Source organism: Erythrolamprus reginae, chromosome 3 (genome assembly GCF_031021105.1).
Source record: "Erythrolamprus reginae isolate rEryReg1 chromosome 3, rEryReg1.hap1, whole genome shotgun sequence".
In the NCBI taxonomy this organism is placed as follows: Eukaryota; Metazoa; Chordata; class Lepidosauria; order Squamata; family Dipsadidae; genus Erythrolamprus; species Erythrolamprus reginae.
Window position 1 is genome coordinate 43,242,353 of NC_091952.1, and position 17,918 is coordinate 43,260,270.

At 40.8% G+C, this 17,918-nt stretch overlaps 1 protein-coding gene across 1 annotated transcript in view; it reads left to right on the forward strand.

Annotated features, from left to right (window-relative positions):
• The first annotated feature begins 1,875 nt into the window (after positions 1-1,875).
• The window catches only part of TESK2 (testis associated actin remodelling kinase 2), a 72,588-nt gene continuing 56,545 nt past the window's right edge, over positions 1,876-17,918 (forward strand). Inside the window, exons 1-2 of the mRNA XM_070744997.1 lie at positions 1,876-2,267; positions 9,036-9,335. Of these exons, the coding sequence (XP_070601098.1) occupies positions 9,114-9,335 (222 nt within the window). The 5' untranslated portion in view covers positions 1,876-2,267; positions 9,036-9,113. The remainder of the gene's footprint in view (positions 2,268-9,035; positions 9,336-17,918) is intronic.

The following is a 17,918-nucleotide window of genomic DNA, read 5'->3' on the forward strand; positions in this document are numbered from 1 at the left end:
AAACTAACCATGCCCAGTTTCTGCAACGGTTCTTCATATGTTTTAGCTTCCAGTCCCCTAATAATCTTTGTCGCTCTTCTCTGCACTTTTTCTAGAGTTTCAATATCCTTTTTGCACCGTGGCTAATTGCTCTGTAAAAGCAATGGAAAGACATTCATAGTTTGAAGACATCAAGGAAGCTAAATCATCTATCTATCTATCTATCTATCTATCTATCTATCTATCTATCTATCTATCTATCTATCTATCTACCTACCTACCTATCTACCTACCTACCTACCTACCTACCTAACATGTATAAGATAGTAGTTGTTTGTGTAACATAAGAAAAAGGAATGATAAAAGAGGACACCCCTTACAGACCTCTTGAAACAGGGAGAGGTCGATTGTAGATAGTCTAAACTAAAGTTAAAGTTTTGGGGGTTTGGAGAAGAAACCACAGTCAGGAAGTGCATCCCAGGCATTGATCACTCTATTGCTGAAGTCATATTTTCTGCAGTCGAGTTTGGAGCAGTTTACGTTTAGTTTGAATCTATTACATGCTCATGTATTGCTGTGGTTGAAGGTGAAGTAGTCATTAACAGTCAGGACATTGTGGTATATGATTTTATGAACTACATTTAGATCTGATCAGAGGCGACCTGGTTGTAAATGGTCTAATCCAAATATTTCAAGTCTGGTGGAATAATACTCAAAACGATAACCTACGGAGAACTAATCCAAATTAAATATGAAAACTGTACAACCATCAAGAACACTGATAGTAACAAATCTAGAAGCTGTAGATCAATATAGTCAACACATGGGTTGATAACGAGCACAACTTCTTACACATTTATAGATACGAATTTGCTTTTCTTTTTCTGTTTTTCCTTTTTCTCTTCTTTCTTTCCTTCTCTTCTCCTCCTCTCCTCTTATCTTTCCTAAATATGTAATAATCTACTAAAGTATTTTAAAAGTTCTTATACATTTATATGTGTACCTGTACAGTCCTTTTATTTTATGTACTCCTTCCCCATTTACTCTCAATAAAGACTATATTTTTATTGGGAAAACATGAATAAGGTATTTTGTTGCAAGCACAGGAGCCAAGGACTCTTCTGGTGAAATATTTCTGGACTCTCTCGATTATATTAATGCGGGTTCCAGACAGGTGAGCTGTATTCCAGAATTGGTCTAACTAACAAATGTTTTGTAAGCTCTGGTTAGCAGTGTAATAGTGCCAGAAGGTTAATCATATGGTTAAGGACATTTCCCCAGTAACTAGGGTTTTAGTAAAAAGGAAGCTGTCCTGTGGTAATGTTGCTTGCTTGTTGTTCATGGGACACACAGGGGACTTTTCATGAATTATATCCTTTCCCCAAAACGATTAGTAGTTGTTATTAGTGCGTGCTGGCGTGCAACACTGTAGCCTGTTGCAATATCAAAAGACTCCGTGCAAGCAAATTTTAGGAAGTTACTGCCTTTTGCAGCAAACAACTCTGCCTGGGTTGACAGCTGAATTTCTTCCCTCCTTGTGCAAACAACGTAGAATTCTTTCACCTCTCGCTTTCCCTGGCCAACTTTATTCTCATTGGCTCGACATTCCGCAGCGCTCCTCACCCGCCTTCAATCGGGACCACACCAGCTCTCGCTCTCTCTCTTCGTCCCGCCCTTTCGCTCGGAACTGTCGTTGCGCTGAAGTAAAAAGTAAAAAACCTTGACCTGCCACTCAAAACCTCCCCTCGCCCCTTTAACCAAAGAGGAGGCGCGGACAGCGGCCGTGTGTGTGTGTGTTTGTCAATTGACCATCCGATTAGCTACACTCGCTGCCCATCCTAGCAAGGAGCGTTGCCGATTGGTGGAAATCCGCAGGCGGGTCCCGCCCCTTTCTTCGCCCTGTGGTGGCCTCCCGCCAGGCTCTGGCGATTTACTTTGGGGCTTGTAATGTACGCGGGGCTCAGCTGGGCGCGCGCCCGTGTTTTTTTCCCTTTTCTCGGTGCTGCGGGCTAGGCGGGGGACGGAGCGGGGGGAGGACCAAAAGCCCTCGTTTGCTGCTGCGGCCCAGATTCGCGTAAAAACTGGTTCTTCTGGAAAGCGACCGGTTGCTCCCTTCCGCGTCCCATTATTACCCCGCCTGGGGTATATTGGCCGCGGAGCGTTATTAGAGCGTTGACCCCGGTCGTAGTCGCGCTTCCACACTCGCCTCCTTGGAAGGCCCGGGAATAATGAGCTGCTGTCCCTTGGAGCGCGGGACGCGCCGCCCCTCTTCTACCTCTTCGAAGCAGGTAAAGGCGGTACGCCGGTATATGTCGAGGCGGAGGGAGAGGGTGGGGGTCTTTCCCAAGGGGTGCAAGCCAAAGGCGAAAAAGCAAACGGGGCTGGGTGGACTCTGAGCCTGTAAGGTGCTCGCGCGCGCCTCCCGTAAGTTTTGCATGCCGACGTTTACACAGAGGCGTGAGGATCCGGGTGACTTCCTGGAGGGCAACACGCATTTGCCTATAGCAGGGGTCGGTCCCCAAACTTGGCAACTTTTAAGACTTGTGGACTTCAACTCCCAGAATTCTCCAGCCAGCTCTGCTGGCTGGAGAATTCTGGGAGTTGAAGTCCACAAGTCTTAAAAGTTGCCAAGTTTGAAGACCTCTCTGACCTATAGTTTCTAGAGATAGCTATGTCAATGTTCTGAAGAGAACATGTATAATAATAATAATAATAATAATAATAATAATAATAATAATAATAATAATAATACAGAGTTGGAAGGGACTTTGGAGGTCTTCTAGTCCAACTCGGCAGGAAACCCTACATTACTTTAGACAGATGGTTATCCAACATCTGCTTAAAAACTTCCAGTGTCAGGGCATTCACCACTTCTGGAGGCAAGTTGTTCCACTGATCAACCGTTCTGACTGTCTGGAAATTTCTCCTTACAGTAGTTCTAAGTTACTTCTCTCCTTGTTTAGTTTCCACCCCTGTATAGGGATATAGAGGTACTGTACTTTAGCTGACTGTGGTTCTCAACTTGGGGATCGGGACCGCTTTGGGGGTCGAATGACCTGTTTCATAGGGGTTGCCTAAGACCCTGGGAAAAGACAAATTTCCCATGGTGTTCTCTTCTGGTGCCTCGGAACGTATTTTTACAATCTGAACAATTGGACGTTTATAGTGGGGGTGTCCCTCTGACCTTCCTGCTAATCACCTTAAAGCTCTGTTGGGAGAATTGGCACTGGACTTATGACTGGGGGTCACCACAACATAAGGACCTGTATTAAGGGGTCGCGGCATTAGGAAGGATGAGAACCACTGTTAGCAGAACTTTATGTAACTGGTCATCGGCCCCTACTTTGTGCCTTAAAAGAGATTCCCAGTCAAAGATGGGAGTTATCTGCCCACCTGGATGGAGGCTGTTGAGGATAGGCAAAATAATAACTTCTTTAACTTTCCCTCTCTCCCTCCCTGTCTCTCTTTCTCTCTCTTATCTGTATCTGTTGCACACAGTAAATGTTTTGCTTGGCTACCTCCTCATTTAAGAACCACTAAATCTTATTGTGTGTTATTAAATAGAGCTTGCTTCAGTAGGTGTTTTGAAATTATAGAGTGGATACTTTAAAGTGTTTAATAATTAATTTAATTAATTAAAGTACTTAATAATTGAGTATGTATAAATAATAAATAAACTATTAAGTGTCACTGAGTCTTTAAAATTTGTGGCTTCAACTTAGGGTTTTTATTCAGTATAGATAAGATAGTAGGTCCTGAATGGAAAAGCTGAATGTTAATTGGAAGTAGTTTCCTTTTGTCCCCTTTATGTTGCACAGGGATTTATTTGTGCATCTATTTTGAGGTCCTTTAAATTACTGTAGTCTGCTGCTTCTATAATGTTCTCCCAATACGGCAGCCTAATGTGCTTTTTGTGTATATAATTGGTAGAAGTATCTCTTGTATATTAAAAAAAAATCTCTCTTCATAGGAATACAAGCATTATTTCAGGAGGGAAGCAGCTTTCATGCCTGTTGGATGCTTTTCAGTATTGTTAGACAACAGGTGCCATTATTTTTAGACAAGGCTACATAGGCTGATAAATGTGAATTTGTGATCATCTGATTTCAGACATGTCTGATTTACTTTTCATAAATAACTTCATAAACTATTGCTGTCTTTAAGTTGATAAAATAAGATCAAATATTTGGACTAGTTTCATAGTTAAAACGTAATTGATCAGTACTCTAAAATATTTTCCCAACCTGATGCTCTTTTCAATTCTTGACCTAAAAGCTTTTTTCAGCTTCATCATGACACAGAGTTCTAATCCCCAGTTAGCACTAAAACTGCATTTTCCCATGTTGAAAAGAGTGTATGGTGTTGACAGGTGCAAAAAAAAAAGTGCAATATATTTTAATAGACGCTGCTAAGAATTCCCAATTTATAAAATAAAATTTATTTATTTATTTATTTATTTATTAAATTTGTATGCCGCCCCTCTCTGCAGACTCAGGGCGGCTCACAACAGTGATAAAAACAGTATACAATGACAAATCTAATATTAAAAGTCTATAATAATAAATCTAACATTAAAAGTCTAAAACCCCCATTGTTTAAAAACCATGCATACAACATACCATACATAAAACTACATAGGCAAGGGGAGATATCTCAGTTCCCCCATGCCTGACGGCAGAGGTGGGTTTTAAGGGGTTTACAAAAGGCAAGGAGGGTGGGGGCAATCCTAATCTCCAGGGGGAGCTGGTTCCAGAGGGTTGGGGCCGCCACAGAGAAGGCTCTTCCCCTGGGTCCCGCCAGCCGACATTGTTTAGTCGACGGGACCCGGAGAAGGCCCTGAGTATTTCTGGAAAAGTATACAGATTGCTAAGACTTTTAGTATATTACATTTAGGGTATTTTATAAATTACAGATGGAACTTTTGGAAAATTTGTATGTTTTTAATGAAAAAGGATAAATATAAAAATTAAAAATTAAGAAATGACTGACTAAATTCATGCTTTTATGATTTTCTAGAATATTATAATTAGTTGTAAAAATGAAAGTATTATATCACTCTACCAAGCTAAAATTTAGTTTTCTAGTGTTGCAACATTTTGCTGTGTAAACCTTATTTTCTTATAAGGGAAGTCCTACATTTTTTATGAAGATCAAGCTAGTAGTTTGAAAAATTAAATTAAAAGAAGTGTCAGAGAAGATCAAATTGGTTTGATTTATCACTTAGCCATAGTCAAGAATTTCATGAAGTGTAGAAAATCATTTACTTTTATTTCCTGTGAAGTGGTACAATGATACAGCATCAGGTTCACATGTGCTGAATCTTCTACAAAGTATTCTAGAATCTAGAGCAGGGGTCACCAAACGTGGTCACTTTAAGACTTGTGGACTTCAACTCCCAGAATTCCCCGGCCAGCTTTGCTGTATAAATAAATAAAAAGCTTTGTTGTCTGGGGAATTATGGGAGTTGAAGTCCACAAGTCTTAAAGTGACCAAGTTTGGAGACCGCTGATCTAGAGAATACCTACATTCTCTTTTTCTATTTAGACCATATTCATTTTCTTCTTCAAGTCTGATGTCAAAACTGATGCTAGCCAGGAAGTTCATAGTGCTTGAGATATTAGAGTCTGGCTATACTATACAAGAAATTTGGGGTGAGTCTGGGATTCATCTGCAATGAAGAAATTTCCATCTGAATCAATTGGAGATTTCTCTCCCAATGTATTTTGTTGCAAAACAAGAGGAGACCTTGAGAAGGACACTAATTATTTACATCTGACACCTGGGTAGAGTTCTTTAAACAAGCTAAAGTTTGGTAGTTGCTGAAATAGTCATTTCTTCAGTTCTTAGCTTTGAATTCTAGTTTTTCTGGCCTTGCCTTACTTGTAACCTGAACTTTCATGTTTCAGTCATCTAAATCGGACTACAGACTTTGTTTCAAAATTATTTCATCGTGCTTTGATCTGGCTATCTCTGTAACTATTTCTTGGGCTAATTAACTTTATACTTTTGATGACTTGGTAATTTCATTGAATTGAACACCTCTAAGTGCACTGTCATCGTATAAGTATGAAGTCATATTTGAACAAGCTGATCAAACAACAGTGTGCAGTAATTGTTTTCCTTATTATATTTTGCTATCCTTTCCTTCAAGAGACTTTAGGAAGTGATAATTCTTCTTTCCAACAACTTTGTGATAAATGAGGGCCCATATTCAACACATTGTTATTAAAATGGGGAAATAACTTCACATCTAACAATTCATATCCAGTTTCTTATGGTGAGAACTATTAGGAAAACAATTTTAAATCAATACAAATACACACTACTGATAATTTTGAACACTATCAACAAGATATTGCTGTAAATTCAATTTAGTGATAACCCTTCAATTCAAATGTATAGGTAGTCCTCAATTTGCAACCAGAATTGAGGCCAAAATTTACGTTGCTAAGAAACTTGTTGTGAGTTTTGCTCCAGTTTACAACTTTCCTTGCCACGTTTGCTAAATGTATTACTGCAGTTGTTAAATCGGTTGTTAAGTGAATCTGATTGACTTTGCTTGTCAGGTTGCAAAATGTGATCACATGACCCTGGGACAGTGCAATCCTCATAAATGTGGGACAGTTGTCAAGCATCCAAATGTAAATCACATGACCAATGGGAATAAATATGAAAAATGGTCATGTCACTTTTTTCAGTGCTGTTGTAACTTTGAACGGTCACTAAGCAAACTGTTGTAAGTTGAGGACTATCTGTGTTGAGGCTATAGTTCTCTGCCAGCATAAGCAATTCTGAGAATTGTTGTCCCAGCATCTCTGGAATACCCTCACTAGTGATGGATACACACTGTATGATTCAAATGCCATCTCTGTTCTGGTAGTGTAAGGCAGGGGTCTGCAACCTGTGGCTCTGGAGCCACATGCGGCTCATTCATCCCTCTGCTGCGGCTCCCTGTTGCTCAAAATATGCGTCATAACTGGCAGTGTTACATCCGCCTGCACGTGATTTATTGAGCTTTTTGACCCATTTTTTTCGGAGTTCATATTTTTGTTGCATGCAGCAATAAAAACGTGTTTTCTCTGTAGCAGGTCGTTGATGTCATAAATGCAACACACTATAGTTTTTTAAAACGTAGCATAAAGGTAAAAACGATACATGCAGGGTTATTTTCATTTTAGATGTCAAAAGGTTTTTGTGGCTCCTGCTGTTTTCTTTTTGGTGGGAAATGGGTTCAAATGGCTATTTGAGTGTTTAAAGTTCCTGAACCCTGGTGTAAGGGGAATGGATGAATTTTGTTTCTTTAAAGAAACATACATGTCAGAAAAAATGACTACCTTGTTAGTGAAAAGCCATACAGAAATACTGGCAATTGCACTCCTCTGACATGGTTTTTGATTATAGTAATTAAAACCTGCATATTTCTGGCAGTACTGCAAGAATAAATGAATTACTGTATACAGTATATGGGTATGTGCACTAAAATGGTTCTTACTTAAAATATTTTGGCTGAGGGAAAGCACATATCTGAACTCCCTCTAAAGAGGGAATACCTGGGCAAATTACTATGTTCTGGCATTTTTTTGGTAACTGAGATGAAGTATTTGTATTCTGAAACTGTTTATAATGAATTTCCACTAAGCTACTATGCAATATAGATAATTGATAGCCAATTGACAGGACAATTCAGATGGAAAATTAGGCTGATCTAAAATATTGTGGAATAAAATCAATCACTATTTTTAATTGTTGAATTAACTCTTGTCAATTGCTTGACAGTCTTATTTATTTATTTATTTATTTATTTATTTATTGATTGATTGATTGATTGATTGGATTTGTATGCCGCCCCTCTCCAGAGACTCGGGGCGGCTAACAGCGGCAATAAAACAGTGTACAATAGTAATTTGGTATTGATGATTAAAAATCAATTAATATAAAAACCAAACATACATACATACATACATACCATGCATAGAATTGTAAAGGCCTAGGGGGAAAGAGGATCTCAATTCCCCCATGCCTGGTGGCAGAGGTGGGTTTTAAGTTGTTTACAAAAGGCAAGGAGGGTGGGGGCCGTTCTAATCTCTGGGGGGAGTTGGTTCCAGAGGGCTGGGGCCGCCACAGAGAAGGCTCTTCCCCTGGGTCCCGCCAGGCGACATTGCTTAGTTGACGGGACCCGGAGAAGATCCACTCTGTGGGACCTAACTGGTCTCTGGGATTCATGCAGCAGAAGGCGGTCCCTGAGGTAATCTGGTCCGGTGCCATGAAGGGCTTTATAGGTCATAACCAACACTTTGAATTGTGACCGGAAACTGATCGGCAACCAATGCAGACTGCAGAGTGTTGGAGTAACATGGGCATACTTAGGGAAGCCCATGATTGCTCTCGCAGCTGCATTCTGCACGATCTGAAGTTTCCGAACACTTTTCAAAGGTAGCCCTATGTAGAGAGCATTACAGTAGTCGAGCCTCGAGGTGATGAGGGCATGAGTGACTGTGAGCAGTGACTCCCGGTCCAAGTAGGGTCGCAACTGGTGCACAAGGCGAACCTGGGCAAACGCCCCCCTCGCCACAGCTGAAAGATGTTTCTCTAATGTCAGCTGTGGATCGAGGACAAATGTTTAGCAAAGACTTTAACATTTTGTACAAATGCTAGTTGTGGATGAAATTATTCCATATCTCCACTAGCCACAACAGTTTAAGACTTTAACATTTTGTACAAATGCTAGTTGTGGATGAAATTATTCCATATCTCTACTAGCCACAACAGTTTAAGACTTTAACATATTGTACAAATGCTAGTTGTGAATGAAATTATTCCATATCTCCACTAGCCACAACAGTTTACTAATTGTTATCTAAATGGAAAAAAATAATTTTTGTGGCCACCTCCTTTGGTCTCCTGGACTCATTTATTATTTGATTAAAAGTCTTGAATAATCTTTTTTTTCTTTTCATCTTAATTTGCCCCATGTAAATTACACACATTATTTTAAAAAAAAATAAAGAGAAGTTTAGAAAAAGAAAATGATACATTGATATATTTTTCATTTTTAGTATTCGTCCAGAGGAAAGAAACAGAGATCGACTACTTAAGATGTGAAAGATGCTCTTCTAAAGGATTGTTTTTACAAAATGGATCGAAGTAAGCGAAATTCAATAGCAGGATTCCCACCACATTTGGAGCGCATTGAAGACTTCGATGGAGGTGGCGGAAGTGATGGGACCATGTCGCAGATGGGCAGAGTTTGGACTTCTTCATATAAAGCCTTGATAAGTGCCTTTTCAAGACTTACAAGACTTGATGACTTCTCTTGTGAGAAAATAGGATCTGGTTTCTTCTCTGAGGTATTCAAGGTGAGTAATAACATTTCCGTATCTTCTCTTTAATACAGTAATTGGAGCAATATATAATGAATACTGTATTACAGTGATCCATCCATTTTTGCGGGGGTTACGTTCCAAGACCTCCCGCAAAAATCGATTTTCCGCGATATATCGGCGCGGAAGTAAAAACACCATTTTTGGCTATGGACAGCCAAAAACCACCCCCACGCACCCTTTTTCAAGGCAGCACAAGGAGCCGGGCTTGAAATTAGGGCAGGGAGCGACGAAAGTGCGGAAGCCGACAAAGATTGCTTTGAATGTCGGCTGCCCCCGCCCCCCCAGCACCCGCCCGCCCGCCGTTCGCCTGCCCGTTCGCTGCTCACCCACCTGCCCGCCGTTTGCCCGTTGTTCGCCCGGCCACCCACCGTTCGCCCGGCCACTTGCTCGCCGCTCGCCCGTTCGCCTGCCCGGCCGCTCGCCCGCTGTTCGCCCGCCATTCGCCCGGCCACCCGCCGTTCGCCCAGCCGCTCGCTCGCCGCTCGAGAGCAAGAGGGGGAGAGATAGAGAAAGAGAGAGAAGGAAAGAAAGAAAGAGATGAGAGAGGGAGGAAGAGAGTGTGAGAGAGGAAGAAGCAAGATAGAGAAAGAGAGAAAGAAAGAAAGATGAGAAAGGAAGGAAGAGAGTGAGAGAGAGGAAGAAAGAGAGAGAGAGAAGAGTGGAAGGAAAAGAGAGAGAAATGATAGAAAAAAGGGGAGAAAAAAAGAGAAATGAGAAAATGATTGAAGCAGAGAATGACAGGAAAGAAAGAGAAAGAGACAGAGAAGTGACTCTTGGTGATGATGTATGACCTCATCGGGTGGGAAAAACCGTGGTATAGCAAAAAAACCGTGGAGTATTTTTTAATTAATATTTTTTTTAAAACCGTGGTATAGCGTTTTGCAAAGTTTGAAGCCGCGAAAATCGAGGGATCACTGTATAGGGTTACTGTATTTGACTGCAGAAATACAAATGACCATTAATGGTGGAAAACATTTTGCTGTCGTGTGAGTTTTTTTGTTTTTTGCAGCCTACACTAGTCTCTCCTTGAAAAGTTTTGAATATGAAAAATTAATTGTGTGTCAGAAATTTAAATGAAATGAGATAAAAACTTTGTTGAATAATTTATTGTTGAACATATACGGTATACTTTATTTATCTGTTTAACTTTCCTTTTTCCAAATAAAACCAGTCATTTGAATAGCGATGTTTTGAGGGTAGGAGTTGAAACAGTATATGTCCAGGATGTGAAGGATCAGTAAATATTTTCACAGCCCTCTTTCACTTGTGCAGTATACAGGTCCTCAATGGAAGGCAGGTTGGCAGCAATTGTTTTTTTTCTGCAGTTCTGATTATCCTATGAAGTCTGTGTCGGTCCTGTTGGGTTACAGAACCAAACCAGACAGTCATAGAGGTGCAGATGACAGACTCAATAATTCTGTAGAACTGTATCAGCAGCTCCTTGGGCAGTTTGAGCTTCCTGAGTTGGCGCAGAAAGAACATTGATGATGTTTTTGATGTTAGGTGACCATTTTAGATCTTAAGATATGATAGAACCTTGAAATTTGAAGGTCTCTACTGTTGATACTGTGTTGTCTAGTATTGTAAGAGCTGGTAGGATGGGAGGATTTCTCCTAATGTCTACCGCCATTTCTACGGTTTTAAGTGTGTTCAGTTCCGGTTGCACCACAAGGCTCCCTTTGGTATGCAGTTTCATCGTTGCCTTGTATGAGACCCATCACTGTTGTATCATCTGCAAACTTTAGTAATTTAACAGATGGATTATTTGAATTGCAGTCATTGGTATATAAAGAGAAGAGAAGTGTTGAGAGTACCCAGCCTTGGGGAGGCCCAGTGCTAATTGTACAGGTCTCTGATGTGATTTTGCCTAGCTTCACCTGCTGCTTCCTGTCTGTTAGGAAGCTTGTGATCTACTTGCAAGTGTGTTCAGGTGCCGCTAACTGATTTAGTTTAGTTAGAAGAATGTCCTGTATGATGGTGTTGAATGCTGAACTACAGTCTACAAAGAGGACCCTAGTGTAGGTCTTTGGAGATTCAAGATGTTGTAGGACAGTGATGGCAAACCTATGGTACGGGTGCCACAGATGGCACGTGGAGCAATATCTGCTGGCACGCAGGCTGTTGCCCTAGCTCAGCTCCAACGTGCATGTGTGTGCCGGCCAGCTGATTTTTGGCTCACACAGAGGCTCTGGGAAGGTGTTTTTCACTTCCAGAGAGCCTCTGGGTGGATGGGTGAGGATGTTTTTAACCTTTCTTCGGCTCCAGAGAAGCCTTTGGAGCCTGGGGAGGGCAAAACACAAGCCAATTGGTCCCACCAGAAGTTGAGAAACTGTCCATTTTCGGCCTCCAGAGGGCCTCCAGAGGGCGGGAGAAGCTGTTTTCACCCTCCTCAGGCATAGAATTATGGGTGTGAGCACTCGCGCACTCGCGATAGTGTATGCCCACATTCTTTCAGCACCCAAGGAGAAAAGGGTTTGCCATCACTGTTGTAGGATGTTGTGTGGAGCCATATTAACAGCATCATCTGTTGATCTATTTGTTCGGTATGCAAATTGCAGTGGATCAGTAATGGTTCTCAAGTTAAAATGTTAAAATGTAAATACAGTATGTTTGTATTTTTAAAAACCATAAAAGGAGTTTTTAAAACACATTTTGAAGGAATCTAATATAGCATTCAGATAGGCTTTCTTCAAGATAGATTTCCACCCCAAAAAATATCAAAATAATTTCTTATCAGCTCCTCCCAACTGTAAGGTTTGCCATGGATTGTGACTATTGATGAGGTTCAGACTTACAATGAAGCAGAGCTTTACTATAGAAAACAAAGTAATAGACAGTGGTATCCTATATTTGCAGTTATTTTCTTAATACATCCCCCATAATTTACCAGAAAACTAAAAAAAATGGGGATACACAATCAATACTCTGGTTTTAAATGTTTAAATATTTAACTTTAATTGCTACATTAGTCTTCGCAAACATTTTGTGTGGTCAAAATTCAAAGTGTAAATCCAGGTTAAATAAGTTGCCTTTGATTTTTGACTTTTAAGTTTATTTTTAATAAGGTAACCATTGTAGGACCATTCCCCCGACATAGTCAATTAAACTCTGTTTATCTAAGGATAGTTTGAAAATAAAGCCACATTTACTATTCATTTTCTAAATGGTGGGTGGGTGTTTATACAACATGCCTATCCAGGTTTTGAATTAAATAAGAGTAAGAGACCTACCCAGGAGAGCTCAGTCCCTCTCCTGGTATCCTAGGCACTGCAGTGGTCACTAGGTACACTTTTCAGGCTTGGTTTTTTTAAAAAAATCCTTCTCCATCCCCAGGCTGGATTTACACATGTTGAGACCCTAAGCTATGAGAAGCTATATTTGGCAAGTACTAACAGAGAATAAGGCTGAGTAGAATTCAACATATGTTACACAGCTTATGTTAGTAAGATGCGTAACAAATTTGTGGTGGCATGGAGAAAGCCCAGTACAGAAGGTATGAATGCAAAACTAAATTGATTAGGATCATGTTATGGCTTAATTTAGGAGACTTTCAGATATGAAATTAGAATAAAACTGTAAAACATGGGGGGGAAACTTGACATTTTAAGAGATTCCTTCAGACTCCAAGGTCCTAAGATATACCGTGTTTCCCCGAAAATAAGACACTGTCTTATATTAATTTTTGCTCCAAAATTTGTGCTACATCTTATTTTCGGGGGGTGCTTTATATTTCACAAATAAGACAAATTCACAGGCAGAAAAGCTGACACCCCCAAAGTAAGTGTACACTGATTACGGTACGGTACCTGTCAGCACGGCACCCACACACACAAACAACGGCACTTATATGGTACAACAATATACTCCCGCTATTGCAGCTTCAGGCCATTAGAGGAACTAGAGTCTACGCACTGTAGTGGAGACTGTAATGGCGGTGAGACAGCAGCAGACTGTGTCTGCTGTACTGGACGGTATGAAGCGATGGAAGGGGCCAGCAGGGGACGCCACATTATTACGGTACCGCTATGAACAGCTTTGAATGGTACCGTATGTTTTTCCACCGTACCATATGTAAACTTGACTACGCCTTATTTTCGGGGGGTACCTTATATTAGCAAATTCTGCAAAAACCTCTGACATGCCTTACTTTCGGGGTACATCTTATTTTCGGGGAAACAGGGTAGCTTGCTTAATTTATACCTAAATCTGTCCCTGTCCATTCTAAATGGTATGGATGTCATGTGCAGAATGGTGGGATGTTAACTGTTCTTCAGTTAAACTAAAAGCAAGGGAGATAATTGCAGGAAGAATTGCAATTATAGCTACTGCTCTCTGATTCTTTGTTTGAGAGCTGGAAAGAGGAGTTGGTAATTCCTTAACTCTCCTATCTGGGTTTGAGTAACATGTGGGACAGGGTTCAGATGAATTAAATATACGACAAGAATGATTGCCACTTAAAACGAAGGCTCGCTGCTATAAATCCAGTAATTTATGAGGAATTACTTTGGGTGACATGCTGTGGCTTGAGTTACCATGTGAACAAGCCCATTGAATAAGATGTGATGAGAAATAGATGAATATTCTCCAATAATGAACTGATAATGTAGTCTTCCCTTTTAGCAATCTATTTTAGATACTTAAGAACATGTAGTGTTTATTTTCTAAGGGGCCAAATCCCAGATAGGAAAGTCTGGAAAATTAGTTTCTTTATGAATAATTCACAGAACTATCCTCTGAATGGTGAAACTTACAAGGAAGGATCTGTTAGAAGCAAAAAAAGTACAGTTGATAAATATCCTGTTGTTAAAAAGCATTACAATTCATTAAAGCTTGCCATATTAGGACTCTAGAGAAAGAAATACCTGGAGTTTATGTTTTAAATATTTAGGATGATTAGAATTAAAACTAAATGATTTTTATTATGACTTTATCTATATTTAATTCTAGTAATGTTAGTTAAGTTGGGCCTCTAATTATTCTTATGCTAAGAATATGAATGTCTTTCAGAAAATATTACTGTTTGAATAATAGTTCGATCTTCCTTTATTAAAAGCATATTATATTTTATCATAGTTATGTGACCTTTCTGTAGTCTGTCCTGCTGATATATCTAATGGTGGAAAAATAATTTTGAAGCAACCTCGCTGTAAAAAATGAGACCCCATAGTACTGTATTTCATCTGTTTATATTCTAATATTTAGTATAAACCACAGCCTAATCTTCTATGAAAAGGGAAGAGGAAGAATACAGTAGAAGACTGTGGCAAATAAAGATATGAGAAAGGAAACAAATAAATAGCAAAAATAAAGTAGCAGCTGCAGAATAATCATATGACATAGAAAACCTAAGATAAACAATACATTTTCCAAATCCAAAGAGTTTCATTGTATGCATTAGTGTTTTTTAACTTGGCTCTTTTAAGGCTACTCTTTATAATGTAAGATAAAAGTTAATAAATGTCTATAGTTTAAATACATACATACATATACACATGCTACAGTCTCAACCTCTCTCTTTCTATACACAGACACACACACTTGTATATGTGTTTGTATTTCCCGAATATTATGTTGGTTTCAATGACTATGAAAACTATTACTTTATTGTAACTTTGACAAAAGTACTCCCTCCCCAATCCAACCACTATTATAAAATTGTATGAATTTAAATCTCATGCAACAATAATTCAGATTTGATCATTGTTTAATTGTAGACCTGTTTAAATTTCAGTTTTTTCACATTCAGTTGATTCCAAGAAACAATTCTAGGAAACAAATACTTTGTGCTTCTTACCAAATTTAATTTATTACCATAGGAGTACTAAAGAGGAAATTTCATTTTGGCAGTTAGAACATGACGTTTATTGATGTAAACATTGTGTAGCCACAGTTCCTTGCTACTTGTGCAAATTCCTATGAATTACAGCTTTTAAAACTGGAAGTATATACGGTACTTCCTCTTACTGTATAACTAACATGCAAACAAGGAGATACTTTTTTCAGAGTTCTCTGTGTTGTATTGGTCTAGAATAGATTATTAATTGAAGTTGGGTTCTGTTGTAATCCAATATCTCAATAGTATTTTCAGTGAAACCTAAACCAGTGGTCCCCGCAGGATGGATGCGGCCCACTGAGGCCATTTATCCGGCCCTTGGCAGCGCACGAGATTTCACCAATAGCTTTAATAAGCTCCTGAATCTACTGTCCACTCACCGTGGTTGGCTGCTGAGCAAGGAGGAGGTGGAGAGGCAAGAGCTGGGGAGGAAAATGGGCCTGCAATTGGCCCCTCCTCCCCACCTCCTCCACGGTGAGTGGACGGGAGATTCAGGAAAAGGCGATTGGCGATTCAAAAACTGCGGGAGGTGGCCGCTTGCAAACCCCTGACCTCCACCACCTCCCCCCCTGCGGCACAAGGCGAACACACCTCGCTGCTGACACAGGCAGCGGGGACTGCCCTGTCCTCCTTCAGGGCCTCTTTGACAGTACAGTACTTCCCGGCAGAGGCACCACGTCTGCCTCCCCGCCAGCTCCCGCCGCTGCTCCGCAGCTCTGCTCACCAGAAGCCTGGCATTGATGCTTGAGAGCAAGCTCGGGGCTCTTGGAATCAGTGGCCGCCATGGTGCAGTTGTTGTCGCTGCGGCTGTCCTGCGCCGGCCAGCAAAGCTGGCTGCCCAGGAAAGCGGCACGCTTTTCAAATGCGCTGCTTTCCTGGGCAGCAACAACAACAACAACGGCGCCATGGCAGCCGCTGATGCCGAGAGCCCAGAGCCCGTTCTCAAGCGTCACTGCCAGGCTTCGAGTGAGCAGAGGTGCGCGGCGGCGGCGGGAGCTGGTGGGGAGCTAGACGCAGCGCCTCTGCTGGGAAGGGATGTCAAAGAGGCCCTGAAGAGGGACAGGGCGGTCCTCGCGCCTGTGTCAGCGGCGAGGTGACCGTGCTGGCTGGGGCGGGAGAAGGCTGGAGTTGCGCGGAAAGCAGCATCTGCTGGTGGGGCCTGGTCCGAGAGGAGCTGTCGCTGCACTAATGGCAGCTGCCGTGGGGCCAGAGCCAAGGGGAGGGTGCAGAGGCAGTGCCCGCTGGAGAAGCAGAGAGAGAGAGAAGTGGACAGACAGAAAGAAAGAAAGTAGAAGCAAAGGTACCTCACTTTTTGAGTGTTTTGGTAGAGTAAAAATATTTTAAATGAAACCCACAAGAGAAGGGAAAGAGAGGGAGGGAAAGAGAAGTGGAGAGGAAGGAGGGAGGGAAGGAAGGAAGAGAGAGAAAGTGGAGAGAGAGAGAGAGAGAGAAAGGGAGAGAGAGAGAAAGAGGGAGAGAAAGGAAGAGGAGAGAGAGAAAGAGAGAGAAAGAAAGAGGGAGAGATAGAGAGAGAGGGAGAGAGAGAAAAAGTGAGAGATACAAAGAGTGAGAGATAGAAAATGAGTGAGTGAGAGAAAGAGAGAGAGAAAGAAAGCAAGAGAGAGAGAGAAAGCAAGAGAGAGAGAGGGGGGGACAGAAAGAAAGAGAGAGTGATGGAAAGAGAGAGAAAGAGAAAAATGAGAAAATGATGGAGGGAAAGAACGAGGGAGAGGAAAATGAAACAAATGAGAGAGAAGAAAAAAAGGGAGATGGAAGAGAGAAGTGGAGAGGAAGGAGGGAGGGAGGGAAGGAAGGAAGGAGAAATGGAGGGAGTTTGTTGATTTAAGTTTAAATGTACTTGTTAATAAAGAAGTATAAATTACTTAATTTCTTTATTACTTTATTACTTCTTCTTTATTTTAAATATTGTATTTGTTCCCATTTTGTTTTTTACTTTAAATAAGGTATGTGCAGTGTGCATAGGGATTTGTTCATAGGTTTTTTTAATAGTCCGGCACTCCAACAGTCTGAGGGACAGTGAACTGGCCCCCTGTGTAAAAGGTTTGGGGACCCCTGATCTAAACCATCAGTTATAATTACCAGACATGCAACAATATGTTAAACAGAATGTGCATGATTATTTTAAAAACTAGTTACAGTATTTTTGTCTCTTTGTTGATTGCAGTACTGTATATGCATCTGCTGGCAAAGTTTAATGCTTCACTAACAAATAAATATATCTCAGTTTGATTTAGTTTGAAAAAAATACCCCAACCAATTCAGCACTCGGAGACTTGCAGTTTTCTCAAAGAACCATTTTATTGAGTATTATCATATCAGCATGTTTGAAAGCGAAACCAGCTCTAAGTACTGTATTTCCCACAGTTTCTGTGTAATTAAAGAATAGATAATTCTCTCTCTCAGGGTCAATGTTACACATTGTACAATTAGGTGTTCTGGCTCCTCTTTGGCAACTTCCCATAGTCTCTGGCTAGCACCTGTTGCGATGATCTTGGTTCCCACAGGATGATGGGTTGTTGCTATCCAGAGCTCCCCACTCCTACCCATGTCTGGCAGCTGAGAAATGGCAGTGGCAGGGCTGGTCCCTTTTGAAGGTTGATACCTGGATTGCAATCATGTGATCATAGGGGCACTGTGACAACTGAATTTTGACGACCAACCTTCAATACCATTTGTTCATCACTGTCATGAGTTTGAATGGT